Source organism: Somniosus microcephalus, chromosome 12, assembly GCF_052327205.1.
Source record: "Somniosus microcephalus isolate GS21.2 chromosome 12, FLI_Smic_1.0, whole genome shotgun sequence".
In the NCBI taxonomy this organism is placed as follows: Eukaryota; Metazoa; Chordata; class Chondrichthyes; order Squaliformes; family Somniosidae; genus Somniosus; species Somniosus microcephalus.
Window position 1 is genome coordinate 224,126,981 of NC_140998.1, and position 26,969 is coordinate 224,153,949.

Below are 26,969 nucleotides of genomic sequence, written 5' to 3' on the forward strand. Positions count from 1 at the left end.
TGAGTAGAGTCCCAACCTACTCAACCTTTCCTCATAAGTCAACCCCCTCATCTCCGGAATCAACCGAGTGAACCTTCTCTGAACCGCCTCGAAAGCAAGTATATCTTTTCTTAAATATGGAAACCAAAACTGTACGCAGTATTCCAGAAGACCTGAAATGTTAACTCTGTTAAGAACATAAGAACATAAGAAGTAGGAGCAGGAGTAGGCCATACGGCCCCTCGGGCCTGCTCCGCCATTCAATAGGATCATGGCTGATCCGAACCTAGACTCACGTCCACTTCCCTGCCCTCTCCCCGTAACTCCTAATTCCCTTATCTGCTAGGAAACTGTCTATCTCCGTTTTAAATTTATTTAATGTCGCAGCTTCCACAGCTCTCTGAGGTAGCAAATTCCATAGATTTACTACCCTCTGAGTGAAGAAGTTTCTCCTCATCTCAGTTTTGAAAGGGCAGCCCCTTATTCTAAGATTATGCCCCCTAGTTCTAGTCTCACCCATCAGTGGAAACATCCTCCCCGCATCCACCCGATCAAGCCCCCTCACAATCTTATATGTTTCGATAAGATCGCCTCTCATTCTTCTGAACTCCAATGAGTAGAGTCCCAACCTCATACGTCAACCCCCTCATCTCCGGAATCAACCGAGTGAACCTTCTCTGAACCGCCTCGAGAGCAAGTATATATTTTCTTAAATATGGAAACCAAAACTGTACGCAGTATTCCAGGTGCGGCCTCACCAGTACCCTGTATACTCTGTTTCTCTCTCCACGGATGCTGCTTGGCCTGTTCAATCTGTGTCCTGTGGTTACCGACCCTCCTGCCACTGGAAACAGTTTCTCTCTATCATGATAGCAAAATACTGCGGATGCTGGAAATCCAAAATAACAACAGAAAATGCTGGAAAAACTCAGCAGGCCAGGCAACATCCGTGGAGAGAAATTAGAGTCGACGTTTCGGGTCAAAACCCTTTATCAAGACTAAAGAAGCACAGGGAATGAAATAGATTAAGAGGCCAGGCTGGGAGAGAACAAAAGAGAATTGAAGAGACATTAAGAGGTATTCGAGATGAGACGAGATGGTGATAGGACTAGTGGAGACAGAAGACGGCTCTAGATTAGGTGTGAAATGCGCTGGCAGAATGGGAGACAGCTGCCATGTGGGAGAGAGAAAGAAAAGAGAGAGAAAGGGGGGGGGAAGGCCAAAACAAAGGTGTGGATAAAAAATATAAGTAAAAATGTAATAGGGGCCGAGGTTATGATCTGAAATTGTTGAACTCAATATTGAGTCCGGAAGGCTGTAAAGTGCGTAATCGGAAGACGAGGTGCTGTTCCTCGAGTTTACGCTGAGCTTCCGTGGAACAATGTAAGAGCCCGAGGACGGTGAGGCCCGAGTGGGAATGGGGCGGTGAATTAAAGTGACAGGTGACCGGAAGCTCGGGGTCAACCTTACGGACTGAACGGATGGTCTGGAGATGCCGGAGTTGGACTGGGGTGGACAAATGTAAGAAGTCACACAACACCAGGTTATAGCCCAACAGCTTTATTTGAAATCACAAGCTTTCGGAGCGCTGCTCCTTCGTCAGGTGAAGTGGAGAAATGCATAAAGACACAGCTTATATAGTCAGAGAATAATGTCAGATGTTTACAGGTAATCTTTCTAACTGCCATTTATCACACCTCGGCAGAGAGATAATCACAGCAATCAAAGGCGTGAATGGTGTCCAAACAGGTCAGTCAGGAAAACATTACATCAAAGAAGAATGAGGTGGGGTCACAAGGGGTCAAATATTGCAGATGCTGGGATCTGTATGAAAAACAATAAAACAGAAAAAAAACATTTTTTTTTGCTGGAAATCGCAGCAGGTCCGGCCGCATCTGTGTAGAGAGAACAAACCAATGTCGACTCGAGTCTGGATGACCCTGCGTCAGGTGGGGTTACATGTAGCGTGACATGAACCCAAGATCTCGGTTGAGGCCGTCCTCATGGGTGCGGAACTTGGCTATCAGTTTCTGCTCGACGATTTTGCATTGTCGTGTGTCTCGAAGGCCGAACGGAGGTGTTCCGCAAAGCGGTTAGCCAATCTGTGTTTGGTCTCTCAAATCTCCTCTTAGAAACATAGAAACATAGAAGATAGGAGCAGGGGTAGGCCATTCGGCCCCTCGAGCCTGCTCCACCATTCAATGAGATCATGGCTGATCATCCAAATTCAGTACCCTGTCCCTGCCTTCTCCCCATATCCCTTGATCCCTTTAGCAACTCCTTCTTGAATATATTTAATGAATTGGCCTCTACTGCCTTCTGTGGCAGAGAATTCCGCAGGTTCACCACTCTCTGGGTGAAGAAATTCCTCCTCATCTCTGTCCTAAATGGCTTACCCCTTACCCTTACCCTTAGACTGTGACCCCTGGTTCTGGATTCCCCGACCATCGGGGACACCCTTCCTGCATCTAGTCTGTCTAGTCCTGTTAGAATTTTATAAGTTTCAATGAGATCCCCTCTCACTCTTGACCTTCTGGGCTCTAAGGAGAACAATCCCAGCTTCTCCAGTCTCCCCACGTAGCTTATATTATTACATTATATATAATAATAAAGAGATGATATCCTGGAGTGGATCCTTCGATTCTGGGTCCCAAACGTGTCTCTTCGTGTCTGTGCTCAGCAGCGAGAGAGAAAGCGTAGGCAGCGAGTGAAACTGTGAACCCAGCCTAGATTAGAAATCCTATCACGTGGGGTAAACAAGGTGCTTTTAAATGTGTCGGGGGCATGGTATGTGTGAAGCAGTGAAAGTCCCTTCAAAACACCAACCGCTGGACTGGCTGCAGGCTGGGAGAGAGCAGACAGCAGCGATGGAGCGCAGAGTGAGCCAGGGAGCCCAGCCTCCGGTTCAGTGCCTGCACCGGCCGCAGCTTCCCGACAGAAGGAGTGAGGCCAGAAGGGAGCACAGGTCTGGACTGCATCCACAGAGAAAGGCGGGTGAGTACAGGGAAAGCGGGTAAGGGAAGCGGGTCTGGTCGCTGACAAGCAGGAAGCAGCGACCAAAAGCAGCAGAGACATGGCATGTCACTAACTATTATACTCCTGAATCCTGCAGGACCCGGAGCAAGGTCACATCAGTATCGCACTCAGGGCATTTCACCAGAGCAGGTCTCCCCGCACAGTCTCCTCTCCCTCACTGCTGTCACCTTCAAATTAAAGCATCATGTGTTCCACACACACTGACTCTCACTGGGGTACGGGTCCCACACACACTGACTCTCACTGGGGTACGGGTTCCACACACACTGACTCTCACTGGGGTACGGGTTCCACACACACTGACTCTCACTGGGGTACGGGTTCCACACACACGGACTCTCACTGGGGTACGGGTTCCACACACACTGACTCTCACTGGGGTAGGGGTCCCACACACACTGACTCTCACTGGGGTACGGGTACCACACACACTGACTCTCACTGGGGTACTGGTTCCACACACACTGACTCTCACTGGGGTACGGGTTCCACACACACTGACTCTCACTGGGGTACGGGTTCCACACACACTGACTCTCACTGGGGTACGGGTTCCACACACACTGACTCTCACTGGGGTACGGGTTCCACACACACTGACTCTCACTGGGGTACGGGTTCCACACACACTGACTCTCACTGGGGTACGGGGTCCACACACACTGACTCTCACTGGGGTACGGGTTCCACACACACTGACTCTCACTGGGGTACGGGGTCCACACACACTGACTCTCACTGGGGTACGGGGTCCACACACACTGACTCTCACTGGGGTACGGGTTCCACACACACTGACTCTCATTGGGGTATGGGTTCCACACACACTGACTCTCACTGGGGTACGGGTTCCACACACACTGGCTCTCACTGGGGTACGGGTTCCACACACACTGACTCTCATTGGGGTATGGGTTCCACACACACTGACTCTCACTGGGGTACGGGTTCCACACACACTGACTCTCACTGCGGTACGGGTTCCACACACACTGACTCTCACTGGGGTACAGGTTCCACACACACTGACTCTCACTGGGGTACGGGTTCCACACACACTGACTCTCACTGGGGTACAGGTTCCACACACACTGACTCTCATTGGGGTATGGGTTCCACACACACTGACTCTCACTGGGGTACGGGTTCCACACACACTGGCTCTCACTGGGGTACGGGTTCCACACACACTGACTCTCATTGGGGTATGGGTTCCACACACACTGACTCTCACTGGGGTACGGGTTCCACACACACTGACTCTCACTGGGGTACGGGTTCCACACACACTGACTCTCACTGGGGTACGGGTTCCACACACACTGACTCTCACTGGGGTACGGGTTCCACACACACTGACTCTCACTGGGGTACAGGTTCCACACACACTGACTCTCACTGGGGTACAGGTTCCACACACACTGACTCTCACTGGGGTACGGGTTCCACACACACTGACTCTCACTGGGGTACGGGTTCCACACACACTGACTGTCACTGGGGTACGGGTTCCACACACACTGACTCTCACTGGGGTACGGGTTCCACACACACTGACTCTCACTGGGGTACGGGTTCCACACACACTGACACTCACTGGGGTACGGGTTCCACACACACTGACTCTCACTGGGGTACGGGTTCCACACACACTGACTCTCACTGGGGTACGGGTTCCACACACACTGACTCTCACTGGGGTACGGGTCCCACACACACTGACTCTCACTGGGGTACAGGTTCCACACACACTGACTCTCACTGGGGTACGGGTCCCACGCACACTGACTCTCACTGGGGTACGGGTTCCACACACACTGACTCTCACTGGGGTACGGGTTCCACACACACTGACTCTCACTGGGGTACGGGTTCCCCACACACTGACGCTCACTGGGGTACGGGTTCCACACACACTGACTCTCACTGGGGTACGGGTTCCACACACACTGACTCTCACTGGGGTACGGGTTCCACAGACACTGACTCTCACTGGGGTACCGGTTCCACACACACGGACTCTCACTGGGGTACCGGTTCCACACACACTGACTCTCACTGGGGTACGGGTTCCACACACACTGACTCTCACTGGGGTACGGGTTCCACACACACTGACTCTCACTGGGGTACGGGTTCCACAGACACTGACTCTCACTGGGGTACGGGTTCCACACACACTGGCTCTCACTGGGGTACGGGTTCCACACACACTGACTCTCACTGGGGTACGGGTTCCACACACATTGACTCTCACTGTGACTAGGAGTTAATTGAGAAGTTGAAAACTGAGATTAATAGAGTTTTGTTGGTTCAGGGTATTAAGGGTTACAGAAGCAAGGCGGGTAGATGGATTTAAGATAAAAGGCCGAACAGGCTTAATAGTCCCACTGCGCTTCACGGGAGCGATTATCAAACAAATCCTAACACTGCAACACATAAGGAGTTATTAGGACAGGTGACCAAAAGCTTGGTCAGAGAGGGGGGTTTTAAGGAGCGTATTCAAGGAGGAGGGAGAGGCGGAGAGGTTTAGGGAGGGAATTCCAGAGCTTGGGGCCCAGGCAGCTGAAGGCACGGCCGCCAATGGTGGAGCGATGCAAATCGGGAGATGCGCAAGAGGCTGGAATTGGAGGAGTGCAGAGATCTGGGAGGGTTGTAGGGGCTGGAGGAGGTTACATAGATAGGGAGGGTTGTAGGGGCTGGAGGAGGTTACAGAGATAGGGAGGGTTGTAGCAGCTGGAGGAGGTTACATAGATAGGGAGGGTTGTAGGGGCTGGAGGAGGTTACAGAGATAGGGAGGGTTGTAGGGGCTGGAGGAGGTTACAGAGATAGGGAGGGTTGTAGCAGCTGGAGGAGGTTACAGAGATAGGGAGGGTTGTAGGGGCTGGAGGAGGTTACAGAGATAGGGAGGGTTGTAGCAGCTGGAGGAGGTTACAGTGATAGGAAGGGTTGTAGGGGCTGGAGGAGGTTACAGAGATAGGGAGGGTTGTAGGGGCTGGAGGAGGTTACAGAGATAGGGAGGGTTGTAGCAGCTGGAGGAGGTTACAGAGATAGGGAGGGTTGTTGGGGCTGGAGGAGGTTACAGAGATAGGGAGGGTTGTAGCAGCTGGAGGAGGTTACAGTGATAGGAAGGGTTGTAGGGGCTGGAGGAGGTTACAGAGATAGGGAGGGTTGTAGTGGGCTGGAGGAGGTTACAGAGATAAGGAGTGTTGTAGGGGCTGGAGGAGGTTACAGAGATAGGGAGTGTTGTAGGAGCTGGAGGAGGTTACAGAGATAGGGAGGGTTGTAGGGGCTGGAGGAGGTTACAGAGATAGGGAGGGTTGTAGAGGCTGGAGGAGGTTACAGAGATAGGGAGGGTTGTAGAGGCTGGAGGAGGTTACAGAGATAGGGAGAGTTGTAGGGGGCTGGAGGGGGTTACAGAGATAGGGAGGGTTGTAGGGGTTGGAGGAGGTTACAGATATAGGGAGGGTTGTAGGGGCTGGAGGAGGTTACAGAGATAGGGAGGGTTGTAGGGGGCTGGAGGAGGTTACAGAGATAGGGAGGGTTGTAGGGGCTGGAGGAGGTTACAGAGATGGGGAGGGTTGTAGGGGCTGGAGGAGGTTACAGAGATAGGGAGGGTTGTAGGGGCTGGAGGAGGTTACAGAGATAGGGAGTGTTGTAGGAGCTGGAGGAGGTTACAGAGATAGGGAGGGTTGTAGGGGCTGGAGGAGGTTACAGAGATAGGGAGGGTTGTAGGGGCTGGAGGAGGTCACAGAGATAGGGAGGGTTGTAGGGGCTGGAGGAGGTTACAGAGATAGGGAGGGTTGTAGGGGCTGGAGGAGGTTACAGAGATAGGGAGGGTTGTAGCAGCTGGAGGAGGTTACAGTGATAGGAAGGGTTGTAGGGGCTGGAGGAGGTTACAGAGATAGGGAGGGTTGTAGTGGGCTGGAGGAGGTTACAGAGATAAGGAGTGTTGTAGGGGCTGGAGGAGGTTACAGAGATAGGGAGTGTTGTAGGAGCTGGAGGAGGTTACAGAGATAGGGAGGGTTGTAGGGGCTGGAGGAGGTTACAGAGATAGGGAGGGTTGTAGGGGCTGGAGGAGGTCACAGAGATAGGGAGGGTTGTAGGGGCTGGAGGAGGTTACAGAGATAGGGAGGGTTGTAGGGGCTGGAGGAGGTTACAGAGATAGGGAGGGTTGTAGCAGCTGGAGGAGGTTACAGTGATAGGAAGGGTTGTAGGGGCTGGAGGAGGTTACAGAGATAGGGAGGGTTGTAGTGGGCTGGAGGAGGTTACAGAGATAAGGAGTGTTGTAGGGGCTGGAGGAGGTTACAGAGATAGGGAGTGTTGTAGGAGCTGGAGGAGGTTACAGAGATAGGGAGGGTTGTAGGGGCTGGAGGAGGTTACAGAGATAGGGAGGGTTGTAGAGGCTGGAGGAGGTTACAGAGATAGGGAGTGTTGTAGAGGCTGGAGGAGGTTACAGAGTTAGGGAGGGTTGTAGAGGCTGGAGGAGGTTACAGAGATAGGGAGGGGTGTAGGGGCTGGAGGGGGTTACAGAGATAGGGAGGGTTGTAGGGGTTGGAGGAGGTTACAGATATAGGGAGGGTTGTAGGGGCTGGAGGAGGTTACAGAGATAGGGAGGGTTGTAGGGGCTGGAGGAGGTTACAGAGATAGGGAGGGTTGTAGGGGTTGGAGGAGGTTACAGATATAGGGAGGGTTGTAGGGGCTGGAGGAGGTTACAGAGATAGGGAGGGTTGTAGGGGCTGGAGGAGGTTACAGAGATAGGGAGGGTTGTAGGGGCTGGAGGAGGTTACAGAGATAGGGAGGGTTGTAGGGGCTGGAGGAGGTTACAGAGATAGGGAGCGTTGTAGAGGCTGGAAGAGGTTACAGGGATAGGGAGGGGGAGCGAGGAGGCCATGGAGGGATTGGAACACAAGAATTGTGTGGTGGAAGTGCAGACTGTCTGCCGAGTACTCTGCCCTTTCCACGTAACCACTTGAAAATTTAATTGCACATTCTTTCATTAAAAGGAATTTTTTAGGAACCTTAGGCACAACGGAGAAGTATCTAATTCGCACTGTCTCTTCTCCCAGTCTCCTCCAGATTGAACGTAAACGGGACAAAGAAAGAGATTGAAAGCCGCAAACGAAAATGGACTGTCAAACAACTGCTGCAATTTCACCGGGAAAGAGAGCAGAGCTCCCAGGTAAAGGCGAGTCCGGGAATCTTTGCCGGGAGCAAACGGAAGCCAAGCACCCCTTCCACCTGCCCCTTCAACCACCGTCTGCCCCACCTGTGACAGAGACTGTAGGTCCCGCATTGGACTCATCAGTCACCTGAGAACTCATTTTTAATGTTGAAGCAAGTCATCCTCGGTTCTGAGGGACTGCCTAAGAAGAAGTGCAGAGGGAGCTTTACTCTGTATCTAACCCCGTGCTGTACCTGCCCTGGGAGTGTTTGATGGGACAGTGTAGAGGGAGCTTTACTCTGTATCTAACCCCGTGCTGTACCTGCCCTGGGAGTGTTTGATGGGACAGTGTAGAGGGAGCTTTACTCTGTATCTAACCCCGTGCTGTACCTGCCCCGGGAGTGTTTGATGGGACAGTGTAGAGGGAGCTTTACTCTGTATCTAACCCGTGCTGTACCTGCCCTGGGAGTGTTTGCTGGGACAGTGCAGAGGGAGCTTTACTCTGTATCTAACCCGTGCTGTACCTGCCCTGGGAGTGTTTGCTGGGACAGTGTAGAGGGAGCTTTACTCTGTATCGAACCCGTGCTGTACCTGCCCCGGGAGTGTTTGATGGGACAGTGTAGAGGGAGCTTTACTCTGTATCTAACCCGTGCTGTACCTGCCCTGGGAGTGTTTGATGGGACAGTGTAGAGGGAGCTTTACTCTGTATCTAACCCGTGCTGTACCTGCCCTGGGAGTGTTTGATGGGACAGTGTAGAGGGAGCTTTACTCTGTATCTAACCCCGTGCTGTACCTGCCCTGGGAGTGTTTGATGGGACAGTGTAGAGGGAGCTTTACTCTGTATCTAACCCGTGCTGTACCTGCCCTGGGAGTGTTTGATGGGACAGTGTAGACGGAGCTTTACTCTGTATCTAACCCGTGCTGTACCTGCCCTGGGAGTGTTTGATGGGACAGTGTAGAGGGAGCTTTACTCTGTATCTAACCCGTGCTGTACCTGCCCTGGGAGTGTTTGATGGGACAGTGTAGAGGGAGCTTTACTCTGTATCTAACCCGTACTGTACCTGCCCTGGGAGTGTTTGATGGGACAGTGTAGAGGGAGCTTTACTCTGTATCTAACCCCGTGCTGTCCCTGCCCTGGGAGTGTTTGTTGGGACAGTGTAGAGGGAGCTTTACACTGTATCTAACCCGTGCTATACCTGCCCTGGGAGTGTTTGATGGGACAGTGTAGAGGGAGCTTTACTCTGTATCTAACCCCGTGCTGTACCTGCCCTGGGAGTGTTTGATGGGACAGTGTAGAGGGAGCTTTACTCTGTATCTAACCCGTGCTGTACCTGCCCTGGGAGTGTTTGATGGGACAGTGTAGAGGGAGCTTTACTCTGTATCTAACCCGTGCTGTACCTGCCCTGGGAGTGTTTGATGGGGGCAGTGTAGAGGGAGCTTTACTCTGTATCTAACCCGTGCTGTACCTGCCCTGGGAGTGTTTGATGGGGACAGTGTAGATGGAGCTTTACTCTGTATCTAACCTGTGCTGTACCTGCCCTGGGAGTGTTTGGTGGGACAGTGTAGAGGGAGCTTTACTCTGTATCTAACCTGTGCTGTACCTGCCCTGGGAGTGTTTGATGGGACAGTGTAGAGGGAGCTTTACTCTGTATCTAACCCCGTGCTGTACCTGCCCCGGGAGTGTTTGATGGGACAGTGCAGAGGGAGCTTTACTCTGTATCTAACCCGTGCTGTATCTGCCCCGGGAGTGTTTGATGGGACAGTGTAGAGGGAGCTTTACTCTGTATCTAACCTGTGCTGTACCTGCCCTGGGAGTGTTTGATGGGACAGTGTAGAGGGAGCTTTACTCTGTATCTAACCCCGTGCTGTACCTGCCCTGGGAGTGTTTGATGGGACTGTGTAGAGGGAGCTTTACTCTGTATCTAACCTGTGCTGTACCTGCCCTGGGAGTGTTTGATGGGACAGTGTAGAGGGAGCTTTACTCTGTATCTAACCTGTGCTGTACCTGCCCTGGGAGTGTTTGATGGGACAGTGCAGAGGGAGCTTTGCTCTGTATCAATCCCGTGCTGTACCTGCCCTGGGAGTGTTTGATGGGACAGTGTAGAGGATGCTTTACTCTGTATCTAACCTGTGCTGTACCTGCCCTGGGAGTGTTTGATGGGACAGTGTAGACGGAGCTTTACTCTGTATCTAACCCCGTGCTGTACCTGCCCTGGGAGTGTTTGGTGGGACAATGTAGAGGGAGCTTTACTCTGTATCTAACCCGTGCTGTACCTGCCCTGGGAATGTTTGATGGGACAGTGTAGATGGAGCTTTACTCTGTATTTAACCCGTGCTGTACCTGCCCTGGGAGTGTTTGATGGGACAGTGTAGAGGGAGCTTTACTCTGTATCTAACCTGTGCTGTACCTGCCCTGGGAGTGTTTGGTGGGACAATGTAGATGGAGCTTTACTCTGTATCTAACCCGTGCTGTACCTGCCCTGGGAGTGTTTGATGGGACAGTGTAGAGGGAGCTTTGCTCTGTATCTAACCCGTGCTGTACCTGCCCTGGGAGTGTTTGATGGGACAGTGTAGAGGAAGCTTTACTCTGTATCAATCCCGTGCTGTACCTGCCCTGGGAGTGTTTGATGGGACAGTGTAGAGGGAGCTTTACTCTGTATCTAACCCCGTGCTTTACCTGCCCTGGGAGTGTTTGATGGGACAGTGTAGAGGGAGCTTTACTCTGTATCTAACCCGTGCTGTACCTGCCCCGGGAGTGTTTGATGGGACAGTGTAGAGGGAGCTTTACTCTGTATCTAACCCGTGCTGTACCTGCCCCGGGAGTGTTTGATGGGACAGTGTAGAGGGAGCTTTACTCTGTATCTAACCTGTGCTGTACCTGCCCTGGGAGTGTTTGATGGGACAGTGTAGAGGGAGCTTTACTCTGTATCTAACCTGTGCTGTACCTGCCCTGGGAGTGTTTGATGGGACAGTGTGGAGGGAGCTTTACTCTGTATCTAACCCCGTGCTGTACCTGCCCTGGGAGTGTTTGATGGGGACAGTGTAGAGGGAGCTTTACTCTGTATCTAACCCGTGCTGTACCTGCCCTGGGAGTGTTTGATGGGGACAGTGTAGATGGAGCTTTACTCTGTATCTAACCTGTGCTGTACCTGCCCTGGGAGTGTTTGGTGGGACAGTGTAGAGGGAGCTTTACTCTGTATCTAACCCGTGCTTTACCTGCCCTGTGAGTGTTTGACAGTAGAGTGTAGAGGGAGCATTACTCTGTATCTATTCCCAAGTTATTAGCTGCTCATGATTGAATTTAATTGCTAATTGTGAACATATCTCTGATTACTTTTCCTTTTCTAAGGACTCATTGATTGCTGAAGACATTGCTGCTTTGGACGAGTTGGAGATAGTGAACGACGTGATCGTGAATGAGCTGAGGTCAGGCACCTTCCCTCGGCTCTCTGGCGCAGTGACTGCTCCAGTCACACCATGGACCCCATCGGACACACACGCCTGCCGGCCCTCTCCAGCCCCAGGAGCCCAGGTACAGTACACGCTCCTCAATCATAGAGCAACACATGAGAGTAACGGGCAGCGAATCAACAGGTGTCCCATTGAGCCTGCACCCTATTGAAGCATTGAGACCTGACCCTTCCTCAGAAAGGACATCCCAGAATGTCTACCCTGCTTTCTCCAGGATAACAGCGACCACACTTCCAAAGTACTTCCATAGGGTAGACGTAGAGAAGATGTTTCCACTTGTGGGGGAAACCAGAACTCGGAGCCATCAATATAAGAGAGTCACTGATAAATCCAATAGCGAATTCAGGAGAAACTTCTTTCCCCAGAGAGTGGGGAGAATGGAGAACTCGCTACCACAGGGAGTGGTTGAGAAGAGCAGAGATACATTTAAGGGGAAGCTGGATAAACACACGAGGGAGAAAGGAATAGAAGGATATGGTGATGGGGTGAGATGAAGAGGGGTGGGAGGAGGCTGGTGTTGATGGGGTGAGATGAAGAGGGGTGGGAGGAGGCTGGTGTTGACAGGGTGAGATGAAGAGGGGAGGGAGGAGGCTGGTGTTGACGGGGTGAGATGAAGAGGGGTGGGAGGAGGCTGGTGTTGACAGGGTGAGATGAAGAGGGGAGGGAGGAGGCTGGTGTTGACGGGGTGAGATGAAGAGGGGTGGGAGGAGGCTGGTGTTGATGGGGTGAGATGAAGAGGGGTGGGAGGAGGCTGGTGTTGACGGGGTGAGATGAAGAGGGGTGGGAGGAGGCTGGTGTTGACGGGGTGAGATGAAGAGGGTGGGAGGAGTCTGGTGTTGATGGGGTGAGATGAAGAGGGGTGGGAGGAGGCTGGTGTTGACGGGGTGAGATGAAGAGGGGTGGGAGGAGGCTGGTGTTGACGGGGTGAGATGAAGAGGGGTGGGAGGAGGCTGGTGTTGACGGGGTGAGATGAAGAAGGGTGGGAGGAGGCTGGTGTGGAGCACAAACACCGGCACGGACTGGTTGGGCCGAATGGCCTGTTTCTGGGCTGCGGACTCGCTCTAATTCTGTGTAACTCATTGGCTGTGAGGAACTTTGGGATGTCCTGAGGTTGTGAAAGGCACTCTAGAAATGCAAGTCTCTTTCTTTATTGTACGCAGGGCTCCCAGCTCCTGGTGAATCAACACATCTCCGTTCTCCACAACGCCATGACAGTCACCGCACAAAGAGTCTTGGACAAGTGCCTCCCGGACCCCAGGGTGACGGCCGCTGACCTCTCGCACCCCCACAACCCACCGATTGACCGGCAGCCAGTGTGCCCTCCCAATGACTCTCACTTCCTGCAACAGCTTCAGCAGGTCAAACTCAACCTGGAGCAAATGAGTCACCAGCAGATCCTCACCACCGACTCCAACAAACGAACGTGAGTCTCTCCACCCTCCTTAACTCAGCCTCCTCGTATTGTCCACCACCCCTTCAACCCACCCTCCCAGAGCCCCCGATCCACCTCTCTCTAACCCAGGGGTCACTGGACAGTGATCAGGAGCAGGAACCCGGGCTGATTTCCCCTCTCTCTAATCCAGGGGTCAGTGATCAGGAGCAGGAACCCTGGCTGATTTCCCCTCTCTCTAACCCAGGGGTCACTGGGCAGTGATCAGGAGCAGGAACCCTGGCTGATTTCCCCTCTCTCTAACCCAGGGGTCACTGGCCAGTGATCAGGAGCAGGAACCCTGGCTGATTTCCCCTCTCTCTAACCCAGGGGTCACTGGAAAGTGATCAGGAGCAGGAACCCTGGCTGATTTCCCCTCTCTCTAACCCAGGGGTCACTGGACAGTGATCAGGAGCAGGAACCCTGGCTGATTTCCCCTCTCTCTAACCCAGGGGTCACTGGACAGTGATCAGGAGCAGGAACCCTGGCTGACTTCCCCTCTCTCTAACCCAAGGGTCACTGAGCAGTGATCAGGAGCAGGAACCCTGGCTGATTTCCCCTCTCTCTAACCCAGGGGACACTGGACAGTGATCAGGAGCAGGAACCTTGGCTGATTTCCCCTCTCTCTAACCCAGGGGACACTGGACAGTGATCAGGAGCAGGAACCCTGGCTGATTTCCCCTCTCTCTAATCCAGTGGTCACTGGAAAGTGATCAGGAGCAGGAACCCTGGCTGATTTCCCTTCTCTCTAACCCAGGGGTCACTGGACAGTGATCAGGAGCAGGAACCCTGGCTGATTTCCCCTCTCTCTAACCCAGGGGTCACTGGACAGTGATCAGGAGCAGGAACCCTGGCTGATTTCCCCTCTCTCTAACCCAGGGGTCACTGGGCAGTGATCAGGAGCAGGAACCCTGGCTGATTTCCCCTCTCTCTAACCCAAGGGTCACTGGGCAGTGATCAGGAGCAGGAACCCTGGCTGATTTCTCCACTGTCTAACCCAGGGGTCACTGGGCAGTGATCAGGAGCAGGAACCCAGGCTGATTTCCTCCTCTCTCTAACCCAGGGGTCACTAGACAATGATCAGGAGCAGGAACCCTGGCTGATTTCCCCTCTCTCTAACCCAGGGGTCACTGGACAGTGATCAGGAGCAGGAACCCTGGCTGATTTCCCCTCTCTCTAACCCAAGGGTCATTGGGCAGTGATCAGGAGCAGGAACCCAGGCTGATTTCCTCCTCTTTCTAACCCAGGGGTCACTAGACAATGATCAGGAGCAGGAACCCTGGCTGATTTCCTCCTCTCTCTAACCCCCAATAACTCAGATGTCCGCTAATAACAGGGACTGGGCGATGGATTCTAGAGACTTCCTACTCCTAGAGGAGGGTGTTCAGTGCCGACGGTGTCAACACCATGACTGGTGGGACTAATTGGCGAGCTCTTTGAACCCGCTGGCACAGGCTCATAAGAATATGAGAATTAGGAGCAGGAGTCGGCCATTCGGCCCCTCGAGCCTGCTCCGCCATTCAATAAGATCATGGCTGATCATCGACCTCAACTCCACTTTCCCGCCTGATCCCCATATCCCTTGATTCCTCTAGAATCCAAAAATCTATCGATCTCAGCCTTGAATATACCCAACGACTGAGCCTCCACAGCCCCCTGGGGCAGAGAATTCCACAGGTTCACTGTTAAGTCTGTGAATTATTTAGTTAATTAAGACACAGACTAATGAGTAACAATAAAAACAGGTCTTTACTGGTTGGAGGTAGGGACTATACTGAATACAAGATTACTGCACAGTGCTTATATACCGGTGTGTTCACCCCCGGTATTACGTCTACAGCAGCCTGAGAAAGTAGTACATCTCTTAAGGTGGAACAGGCTTAAGCTCTCTTAAGGTGGAACAGGTTACATACACAACATTCACCACACTCTGAGTGAAGAAATTCCTCCTCATCTCAATCCTCAATGGCCGACCCCGTATCCTGAGACTGTGACCCCTGGTTCTAGACTCTCCCGCCAGGGGGAAACAACCTCTCCGCATCTACCCTGTCAAGCCCTCTGAGAAGATTATCAAACACAAGTTGACATCGAGCCACATAAGGAGGTATTAGGACAGGCGATCAAAAGCAGGGCCTAAGCAGAAAGATTTAACATAGAAACATAGAAGATAGGAGCAGGAGTAGGCCATTCGGCCCCTCGAGTCTGCTCCGCCATTCAATGCGATCATGGCTGATCATCCAAATTCAGTACCCTGTCCCTGCTTTCTCCCCATATCCCTTGATCCCTTTAGCCTTAAGAAATATATCCAACTCCTTCTTGAATATATTTAATGAATTGGCCTCTACTGCCTTCTGTGGTAGAGAATTCCACAGGTTCACCACTCTCTGGGTGAAGAAATTCCTCCTCATTTCTGTCCTAAATGGCCTACCCCTTATCCTTAGACTGTGACCCCTGGTTCTGGACTCCCTGACCATCGGGAACATCCTCCCTGCACCTAGTCTAAGAGGTAACTTGAAGGAGGAAAAAGAGAGACAGAGAATCACCCACGAAAACTGCCCCTAGCTGGTCCCAGGCAGCTGTGAGAGAGCAATGTAATTGCTTGTAAAATGACTGCAAGGGACTGCATCCAGCTCTATTACAGGCTAGTTCTGTAAAGATGAAATTGCTACGTAACTGGTTTCTCAAGTGAGAACAATTCAAAACGCTGTGATTAAAAGCTGGTAATCTAATCAAGGGGGTCAGCTATTTCATAAACAGCTCAATTACATTATAACTATTGGTGGAACTGGACATTATATCTACCCTGTCAAACCCTCTAAGATTTAAACACGTTTGGTCGAATGACCTCTTTCTGTGCAGTGTGATTCTATGATTTGGGGAAATGGCCTCTGGGATGCCTTGGCGTGTCGAAACCTGAATGTAGGGTGCGGGCCGTGTTGCAGAGAGGTGTGGGAGACCAATGGAGGATCCCAGGACTGTGTGTAATGTCCTTATTCCCCTTTCCTCCCACAGACTCCTGCACCGAGCGGTCCTGATGAGCAACCGCACTGTGGTGTACGCACTGGCTCAGAAGATGGCAGAACTGCGCAAACTAGACGACCAAGATGTCAGCGGGAAGGTAGGTGCAGCGAGAGACAGTGTGTGTGGGACCCGTACCCCAGTGAGAGTCAGTGTGTGTGGGACCCGTACCCCAGTGAGAGTCAGTGTGTATGGAACCCGTACCCCAGTGAGAGTCAGTGTGTGTGGAACCCGTACCCCAGTGAGAGTCCGTGTGTGTGGAATCCGTACCCCAGTGAGAGTCAGTGTGTGTGGAACCCGTACCCCAGTGAGCGTCAGTGTGTGTGGGACCCGTACCCCAGTGAGAGTCAGTGTGTGTGGGACCCGTACCCCAGTGAGAGTCAGTGTGTGTGGAACCCGCACCCCAGTGAGAGTCAGTGTGTGTGGAACCCGCACCCCAGTGAGAGTCAGTGTGTGTGGAACCCGTACCCCAGTGAGAGTCAGTGTGTGTGGAACCTGTACCCCAGTGAGAGTCAGTGTGTGTGGAACCCGTACCCCAGTGAGAGTCAGTGTGTGTGGAACTCGTACCCCAGTGAGAGTCAGTGTGTGTGGAACTCGTACCCCAGTGAGAGTCAGTGTGTGTGGAACCCGTACCCCAGTGAGAGTCAGTGTGTGTGGAACCCGTACCCCAGTGAGAGTCAGTGTGTGTGGGACCCGTACCCCAGTGAGAGTCAGTGTGTGTGGAACCCTTACCCCAGTGAGAGTCAGTGTGTGTGGAACCGGGACCCCAGTGAGAGTCAGTGTGTGTGGAACCCGTACCCCAGTGAGAGTCAGTGTGTGTGGAACCCTTACCCCAGTGAGAGTCAGTGTGTGTGGAACCCGTACCCCAGTGAGAGTCTGTGTGTGTGGAACCCGTACCCCAGTGAGAGTCAGTGTGTGTGGAACCCTTACCCCAGTGAGAGTCAGTGTGTGTGGAACCGGGACCCCAGTGAGAGTCAGTGTGTGTGGAACCCGTACCCCAGTGAGAGTCAGTGTGTGTGGAACCCTTACCCCAGTGAGAGTCAGTGTGTGTGGAACCCTTACCCCAGTGAGAGTCAGTGTGTGTGGAACCCGTACCCCAGTGAGAGTCAGTGTGTGTGGAACCCGTACCCCAGTGAGAGTCAGTGTGTGTGGAACCCGTACCCCAGTGAGAATCAGTGTGTGTGGAACCCGTACCCCAGTGAGAGTCAGTGTGTGTGGAACCCGTACCTCAGTGAGAGTCAGTGTGTGTGGAACCCGTACCCCAGTGAGTGTCAGTGTGTGTGGGACCCGTACCCCAGTGAGAGTCAGTGTGTGTGGAACCCGTACCCCAGTGAGAGTCAGTGTGTGTGGAACCCGTACCCCAGTGAGAGTCAGTGTGTGTGGAACCCGTACCCCAGTGAGAGTCAGTGTGTGTGGAACCCTTACCCCAGTGAGAGTCAGTGTGTGTGGAACTCGTACCCCAGTGAGAGTCAGTGTGTGTGGAACCCGTACCCCAGTGAGAGTCAGTGTGTGTGGAACCCATACCCCAGTGAGAGTCAGTGTGTGGAACCCGTACCCCAGTGAGAGTCAGTGTGTGTGGAACCAGTACCCCAGTGAGAGTCAGTGTGTGTGGAACCCGTACCCCAGTGAGAGTCAGTGTGTGTGGAACCCGCACCCCAGTGAGAGTCAGTGTGTGTGGAACCCGTACCCCAGTGAGAGTCAGTGTGTGTGGGACCCGTACCCCAGTGAGAGTCAGTGTGTGTGGAACCCGTACCCCAGTGAGAGTCAGTGTGTGTGGAACCCGTACCCCAGTGAGAGTCAGTGTGTGTGGAACCCGTACCCCAGTGAGAGTCAGTGTGTGTGGAACCCGTACCCCAGTGAGAGTCAGTGTGTGTGGAACCCGTACCCCAGTGAGAGTCAGTGTGTGTGGAACCCGTACCCCAGTGAGAGTCAGTGTGTGTGGAACCCGCACCCCAGTGAGAGTCAGTGTGTGTGGAACCCGCACCCCAGTGAGAGTCAGTGTGTGTGGAACCCATACCCCAGTGAGAGTCAGTGTGTGTGGAACCCGTACCCCAGTGAGAGTCAGTGAGTGTGGAACCCGTACCCCAGTGAGTGTCAGTGTGAGTGGGTGAGGAGGGGATTGGAGGTTGATGATGTGTTTGTGAAATGTCTGTTTTTCCCACAGAGCGCTCTACACCTGGCTGCAGAGGGAGACAAGCCGCTGATGGTTCATGATCTGCTCAGCTTGGGGGCGAGTGTCTGTATCCAGGATGGCTTTGGGAAAACACCACTGCACACCTGTGCAGAGAATAGCCTCATCTCCGTACTGCAGGTAAAGATCCCGCACAACCGCTAGTCACAGCACAGGTATAGATCACCCTGCCCACAACCAGCCAATCACAGCACAGATGTAGATCACCCTGCCCACAACCAGCCAATCACAGCACAGGCGTAGATCACCCTGCCCACAACCAGCTAATCACAGCACAGGTGTAGATCACCCTGCCCACAACCAGCCAATCACAGCACAGGCGTAGATCACCCTCCCCACAACCAGCCAATCACAGCACAGGTGCAAATCACCCTTCTCACAACCAGCCAATCACAGCACAGGTGTAGATAACCCTCCCCACAACCAGCCAATCACAGCACAGGTACAGACCGCACACAACCAGCCAATCACAGCACATGTATAGATCACTCTCCCCACAACCAGCCAATCACAGCACAAGTATAGACCCCATACAACCAGCCAATCACAGCACTGGTATAGACCCAAAGCAACCAGCCAATCACAGCACAGATCTAAACCGCACACCACCAGCCAATCACAGCACAGTTATAAACCGCACACAACCAGCCAATCACAGCACAGGTATAAACCGCACACAACCAGCCAATCACAGCACAGGTATAGATCCCATACAACCAGCCAATCACTGCACAGGTACAAACCGCACACAACCAGCCAATCACTGCACAGGTACAAACCGCACACAACCAGCCAATCACAGCATGGGTATAGACCTGAAACAAGCAGCCAATCAGAGCACAGTAAAGACACATGCCAACGCAGACACTAGTGCTTCCTCCTCGCTAACGCAGGGGCACTGAGGGCAATTAAAGGGCCCCCAGACCGTGGCTGAGATCCGGTAACTCAGCACAGGGCGGGCGTGGCGACCAGGCCTAACCTGCTCCGTGGGGACTGGATCCTGGGCAGTGTATCAACTCACTGAGCCAGAACGGGCCTAACCTGCTCCGTGGGGACTGGATCCTGGGCAGTGTATCAACTCACTGAGCCAGAACGGGCCTAACCTGCTCCGTGGGGACTGGATCCTGGGCAGTGTATCAACTCACTGAGCCAGACCAGGCCTAACCTGCTTCGTGGGGACTGGATCCTGGGCAGTGTATCAACTCACTGAGCCAGAACGGGCCTAACCTGCTTCGTGGGGACTGGATCCTGGGCAGTGTATCAACTCACTGAGCCAGAACGGGCCTAACCTGCTCCGTGGGGACTGGATCCTGGGCAGTGTATCAACTCACTGAGCCAGAACAGGCCTAACCTGCTCCGTGGGGACTGGATCCTGGGCAGTGTATCAACTCACTGAGCCAGACCAGGCCTAACCTGCTCCGTGGGGACTGGATCCTGGGCAATGTATCAACTCACTGAGCCAGACCAGGCCTAACCTGCTCCGTGGGGACTGGATCCTGGGCACTGTATCAACTCACTGAGCCAGAACAGGCCTAACCTGCTCCGTGGGGACTGGATCCTGGGCAGTGTATCAACTCACTGAGCCAGACCGGCCTAACCTGCTCCGTGGGGACTGGATCCTGGGCAGTGTATCAACTCACTGAGCCAGAACGGGCCTAACCTGCTCCGTGGGGACTGGATCCTGGGCAGTGTATCAACTCACTGAGCCAGAACGGGCCTAACTGCTCCGTGGGGACTGGATCCTGGGCAGTGTATCAACTCACTGAGCCAGAACGGGCCTAACCTGCTCCGTGGGGACTGGATCCTGGGCAGTGTATCAACTCACTGAGCCAGACCAGGCCTAACCTGCTCCGTGGGGACTGGATCCTGGGCAGTGTATCAACTCACTGAGCCAGAACGGGCCTAACCTGCTCCGTGGGGACTGGATCCTGGGCAGTGTATCAACTCACTGAGCCAGAACGGGCCTAACCTGCTCCGTGGGGACTGGATCCTGGGCAGTGTATCAACTCACTGAGCCAGAACGGGCCTAACCTGCTCCGTGGGGACTGGATCCTGGGCAGTGTATCAACTCACTGAGCCAGACCGGGCCTAACCTGCTCCGTGGGGACTGGATCCTGGGCAGTGTATCAACTCACTGAGCCAGAACGGGCCTAACCTGCTCCGTGGGGACTGGATCCTGGGCAGTGTATCAACTCACTGAGCCAGAACGGGCCAAACCTGCTCCGTGGGGACTGGATCCTGGGCAGTGTATCAACTCACTGAGCCAGAACGGGCCTAACCTGCTCCGTGGGGACTGGATCCTGGGCAGTGTATCAACTCACTGAGCCAGACCGGGCCTAACCTGCTCCGTGGGGACTGGATCCTGGGCAGTGTATCAACTCACTGAGCCAGACCAGGCCTAACCTGCTCCGTGGGGACTGGATCCTGGGCAGAAGGGCCAATTCCTGCATCAATAACAAGGCGGTGAGACTGAGGAAGTTTTATATTTTTAATTTCAGGCAATCCAGTCGGCGGGACTGGAAGGAGCGATGGTGGCTGTGAACACAGAGGATGTAAATGGTGAGTAGACATCCCAACCTCACACACAGTTACCACAGAGAGGGAATTGGCTCAGTTACACAGAGCACCTGGATTAGACCCTTGCTGTCCCCATTCCGCCCTCCCATCCCGAGAGTACTGACTCTCACTGGGGTACGGGTTCCACACACACTGACTCTCTCTGGGGTACAGGTTCCACACACACTGACTCTCACTGGGGTACGGGTTCCACACACACTGACTCTCACTCGGGTACGGGTTCCACACACACTGACTCTCACTGGGGTGCGGGTCCCACACACACACTGACTCTCACTGGGGTACGGGTTCCACACACACTGACTCTCACTCGGGTACGGGTTCCACACACACTGACTCTCACTGGGGTACGGGTTCCACACACACTGACTCTCACTGGGGTACGGGTTCCACACACACTGACGCTCACTGGGGTACGGGTTCCACACACACTGACTCTCACTGGGCTACGGGCTCCACACACACTGACTCTCACTGGGGTACGGGTTCCACACACTGACTCTCACTGGGGTACGGGTCCCACACACACTGACTCTCACTGGGGTACGGGTTCCACACACACTGACTCTCACTGGGGTACGGGTTCCACACACTGACTCTCACTGGGGTATGGTCCCACACACACTGACTCTCACTGGGGTACGGGTTCCACACACACTGACTCTCACTGGGGTACGGGTTCCACACACACTGACTCTCACTGGGGTACGGGTTCCACACACACTGACTCTCACTGGGGTACGGGTTCCACACACACTGACTCTCACTGGGGTACGGGTTCCACACACACTGACTCTCACTGGGGTACGGGTTCCACACACTGACTCTCACTGGGGTACGGGTTCCACACACTGACTCTCACTGGGGTACGGGTTCCACACACACTGACTCTCACTGGGGTACGGGTTCCACACACACTGACTCTCACTGGGGTACGGGTTCCACACACACTGACTCTCACTGGGGTACCGGTTCCACACACACTGACTCTCACTGGGGTACGGGTTCCACACACACTGACTCTCACTGGGGTACGGGTTCCACACACTGACTCTCACTGGGGTATGGTCCCACACACACTGACTCTCACTGGGGTACGGGTCCCACACACACTGACTCTCACTGGGGTACGGGTTCCACACACACTGACTCTCACTGGGGTACGGGTTCCACACACTGACTCTCACTGGGGTATGGTTCCACACACACTGACTCTCACTGGGGTATGGTCCCACACACACTGACTCTCACTGGGGTATGGTTCCACACACACTGACTCTCACTGGGGTACGGGTTCCACACACACTGACTCTCACTGGGGTACGGGTCCCACACACAGTGACTCTCACTGGGGTACGGGTTCCACACACACTGACTCTCACTGGGGTACGGGTTCCACACACACTGACTCTCACTGGGGTACAGGTTCCACACACACTGACTCTCACTGGGGTACGGGTCCCACACACACTGACTCTCACTGGGGTACGGGTTCCACACACACTGACTCTCACCGGGGTACGGGTTCCACACGCACTGACTCTCACTGGGGTGCGGCTTCCACACGCACTGACTCTCACTGGGGTACGGGTTCCAGAGACACTGGCTCTCACTGGGGTACGGGTTCCACACACACTGACTCTCACTGGGGTACGGGTTCCACACACACTGACTCTCACTGGGGTACGGGTTCCACACACACTGACTCTCACTGGGGTACGGGTTCCACACACACTGACTCTCACTGGGGTACGGGTTCCAGACACACTGACTCTCACTGGGGTACGGTTCCACACACACTGACTCTCACTGGGCTACGGGTTCCACACACACTGACTCACACTGGGGTACGGGTCCCACATACACACTGACTCTCACTGGGGTATGGGTTCCACACACACTGACTCTCACCGGGGTACGGGTTCCACACGCACTGACTCTCACTGGGGTGCGGCTTCCACACGCACTGACTCTCACTGGCGTACGGTTTCCACACACACTGACTCTCACTGGGCTACAGGTTCCACACACACTGACTCTCACTGGGGTACGGGTCCCACACACACTGACTCTCACTGGGGTACGGGTCCCACGCACACTGACTCTCACTGGGGTACAGGTTCCACAGACACTGACTCTCACTGGGGTACGGGTCCCACACACACTGACTCTCACTGGGGTACGGGTTCCACACACACTGACTCTCACTGGGGTACGGGTCCCACGCACACTGACTCTCACTGGGGTACAGGTTCCACAGACACTGACTCTCACTGGGGTACGGGTCCCACACACACTGACTCTCACTGGGGTACGGGTTCCACACACACTGACTCTCACTGGGGTACGGGTTCCACACACACTGACTCTCACTGGGGTACGGGTCCCACACACACTGACTCTCACTGGGGTACGGGTCCCACACACACTGACTCTCACTGGGGTACAGGTTCCACACACACTGACTCTCACTGGGGTACGGATTCCACACACACTGACTCTCACTGGGGTACGGGTTCCACACACACTGACTCTCACTGGGGCACGGGTTCCACACACTGACTCTCACTGGGGCACCGGTTCCACACACACTGACTCTCACTGGGGTACAGGTTCCACAGACACTGACTCTCACTGGGGTACGGGTTCCACACACACTGACTCTCACTGGGGTACAGGTTCCACAGACACTGACTCTCACTGTGGTACGGGTTCCACACACACTGACTCTCACTGGGGTACGGGTTCCACACACACTGACTCTCACTGGGGTACAGGTTCCACAGACACTGACTCTCACTGGGGTATAGGTTCCACAGACACTGACTCTCACTGTGGTACGGGTTCCACACACACTGACTCTCACTGGGGTACGGGTTCCACACACACTGACTCTCACTGGGGTACAGGTTCCACACACACTGACTCTCACTGGGGTATAGGTTCCACACACACTGACTCTCACTGGGGTATGGGTCCCACACACACTGACTCTCACTGGGGTACTGGTTCCACACACACTGACTCTCACTGGGGTACGGGTCCCACACACAATTCACAATTCACAATTCAAATCGCTTTATTGGCATGATAAGTTACATCTTATGTTGCCAAAGCATCAAAATACATTTATGGTTTAGCACATAAACGCAGTTCTATTCATACAGTGTATAAACAGGTATATCCCTGAGTGTATAAATATACATTCGCATTGTTTATATATATTCTTTTCTTAGTTTACTGGTTGTCCCTCTGTTCATGGCAAGCTGTAACATAGTGTGCCGCCAGTGTTATACAGTTTCTCTCCTCTCCCAGTAGGAATGGGAGTTTTTGGTTGTCACTCAGATTTCTGAAATCAGGGCATATTTGTGAGAATTTTTGGTAGAAATTCTCCCTGATGCCCTGATATTTTCCACAAGCTGTGAGGAAGTGCATCTCTGTCTCCACCACTCCCTGACTGCAGTGAGAGCATATCCTGTCCTCTCTTGGCAGCCTGGTCTGCCTGTGTCTGCCTTTTTCGATCGCTAGGCTATGTTCGCTAAGTCTGTACCTTGTCAAGGTTCTTCTCAGTTTGTTATCCTTTACCATGGTCAGGTAATCAGCTATGTTGTATTGTCTGTTTAGGGCCAAGTAGCAATTGAGTTTGCTTTGGGTTTTTGTTGTTTCTGCCCAGTATGTCAGATATTTTTCCTTTTGCTTAGCGACGATTGTGTTGGGTCGAATTCTTTGTGTTACCCTGTCACTGTCCTGGGGCTGGTTATTGTTAGTATTGTTAGTAGTTACTTCACTGAGTCCCAGGACTAGTTGACTGAGGGTATTCTTCTTTATGGTCAGCTCTTGGCATTTCAGGGCGTCGTAGTGATAGCATTGGGGATTGCTCATTTGTAGGTGATTCCAAAATTTGGTGGCTCTTTTTTGGATAGTGATTATTAATGGATATTGGCCTAGTTCCGCCCTGCATGCATTGTTTACTGTTTTCCTTTGAGTCCGGAAGATACTTTTACAGAATTCTGCATGTAGGATCTCAATTGGGTGTTTGTCCCATTTTGCAAATTCTTGTTGAGTTAGTGGTCCCCATACTTCACTGCCATAGAGTGCAATTGGTTCAATTACTGATTTGAAAATTTTGAGCCAAATGCTAATTGGGATTTCTATTTGGATTGATTTTTTGATGGCATAGAAAGCCCTTCTTGCTTTCTCTTTCAGTTCATTCACAGCCAGTTTGAAGTTTCCCGTAGAACTGATTTTTAAGCCCAAGTATGTGTAGTTAGTGGTTTGTTCAATTTTGGTTGTTCCTACTGTGAAATTTATTTTGGGTCCCTGATGTTTGGATCTTTGCTGGGGTACGACTCTCACTGGGGTACGGGTTCCACACACACTGACTCTCACTGGGGTACGGGTCCCACACACACTGACTCTCACTGGGGTACGGGTTCCACACACACTGACTCTCACTGGGGTACAGGTTCCACACACACTGACTCTCACTGGGGTACGGGTTCCACACACACTGACTCTCACTGGGGTACGGGTTCCACACACACTGACTCTCACTGGGGTATAGGTTCCACAGACACTGACTCTCACTGGGGTACGGGTCCCACACACACTGACTCTCACTGGGGTACAGGTTCCACACACACTGACTCTCACTGGGGTACAGGTCCCACACACACTGACTCTCACTGGGGTATAGGTTCCACAGACACTGACTCTCACTGGGGTACAGGTTCCACAGACACTGACTCTCACTGGGGTATAGGTTCCACACACACTGACTCTCACTGGGGTACGGGTTCCACACACACTGACTCTCACTGGGGTACAGGTTCCACAGACACTGACTCTCACTGGGGTATAGGTTCCACACACACTGACTCTCACTGGGGTACGGGTCCCACACACACTGACTCTCACTGGGGTACAGGTTCCACACACACTGACTCTCACTGGAGTACGGGTTCCACACACACTGACTCTCACTGGAGTGCATAGGAAAGGTTTTGGCCCATTGGGATTGTGTACAGTGGGAGTGAATGGGAAGGAATTTGGGTACATTGGGATTGTGTACACTGGGATTGAATTGGAAGGGGTTTGGGTCCATTGGGATTCTGTACAGTGGGAGTGAACGGGAAGTGTTTTGGGTCCATTAGGATTGTCTACAGTGGGAATGAATGGGAAGGGGTTTGGGTCCATTGGGATTGTGTACAGTGGGAATGAATGGGAAGGGGTTTGGGTCCATTGGGATTGTGTACAGTGGGAGTGAACGGGAAGGGGTTTGGGTCCTTTGGGATTGTGTACAGTGGGAGTGAATGGGTACGGGTTTGGGCCCATTGGGATTGTGTACAGTGGGAGTGAATGAGAAGGGGTTTTACAAAAGTCAGCCTGCATTAAGAAGATATGTTGAACATCTGTATGACTAAGTGAAACACTTTGTATCTTGCTGCTCCACTCTAGGGCTGACACCCATGCACTATGCGGTGGAGCATCTGACCTACGTTGACCTGATCCCCAAGGCATGGGTTTGGAAGGAACGGGCCTATGATATGATCAGCAGCCTCATTCACTTGGGCACCTCTGCCTGTCTGGAAGTGAGGCGGCAGTCATCCAATCCACGATCTAACGTTCTGAGGGTTGGGTGGAATAGTAACGTGTGACATGGAAGGAGGCGCTCCGTGTGTGGCGGTTAGGAAACCAGGATCAACAGCAGAGATGTTGAGGACAGACTAATATTGATTGATAATCTTCGGAGATCATCAAGAGTGATAAATAGAATCTTCCAGGAGGAGAATAAATGGGTGGGTAGTGTCCGTGATAGGGGAGAGTGTACATGGGCTGTGGGAGGAGACTAAATGGGTGGCTAGAGTCCGTGATAGGGGAGAGTGTACATGGGCTGTGGGAGGAGATTGAATGGGTGGGTAGAGTCCGTGATAGGGGAGAGTGTACATGGGCTGTGGGAGGAGATTAAATGGGTGGATAGAGTCCGTGATAGGGGAGAGTGTACATGGGCTGTGGGAGGAGATTGAATGGGTGGGTAGAGTCCGTGATAGGGGAGAGTGTACATGGGCTGTAGGTGGGAGTGAACGGGAAGGGGTTTGGGTCCA

General features: G+C 53.2%; 1 protein-coding gene across 1 annotated transcript; it reads left to right on the plus strand.

Annotated features, from left to right (window-relative positions):
• Positions 1-487: 487 nt before the first annotated feature.
• LOC147110191 (uncharacterized) lies at positions 488-26,522 on the plus strand. Its single transcript, XM_086002490.1, has 8 exons — positions 488-2,973; positions 8,085-8,197; positions 11,529-11,711; positions 12,811-13,073; positions 16,092-16,197; positions 18,262-18,408; positions 20,787-20,847; positions 26,323-26,522. The coding sequence occupies exons 1-8, from the start codon at positions 2,751-2,753 to the stop codon at positions 26,520-26,522; spliced, it is 1,296 nt and encodes a 431-aa protein (XP_085858616.1). The 5' UTR covers positions 488-2,750.
• Positions 26,523-26,969: the final 447 nt, after the last annotated feature.

Bases quoted from the DNA above. Each gene is read 5' to 3' on its own strand.
- LOC147110191 (XM_086002490.1), top strand. From the start codon at position 2,751: ATGTGTCGGGGGCATGGTATGTGTGAAGCAGTGAAAGTCCCTTCAAAA. The intron at 18,409-20,786 runs GTAAAGATCCCG...TTTTAATTTCAG, and splicing joins GCCTCATCTCCGTACTGCAG to GCAATCCAGTCGGCGGGACT. The intron at 20,848-26,322 runs GTGAGTAGACAT...GCTCCACTCTAG, and splicing joins GAACACAGAGGATGTAAATG to GGCTGACACCCATGCACTAT.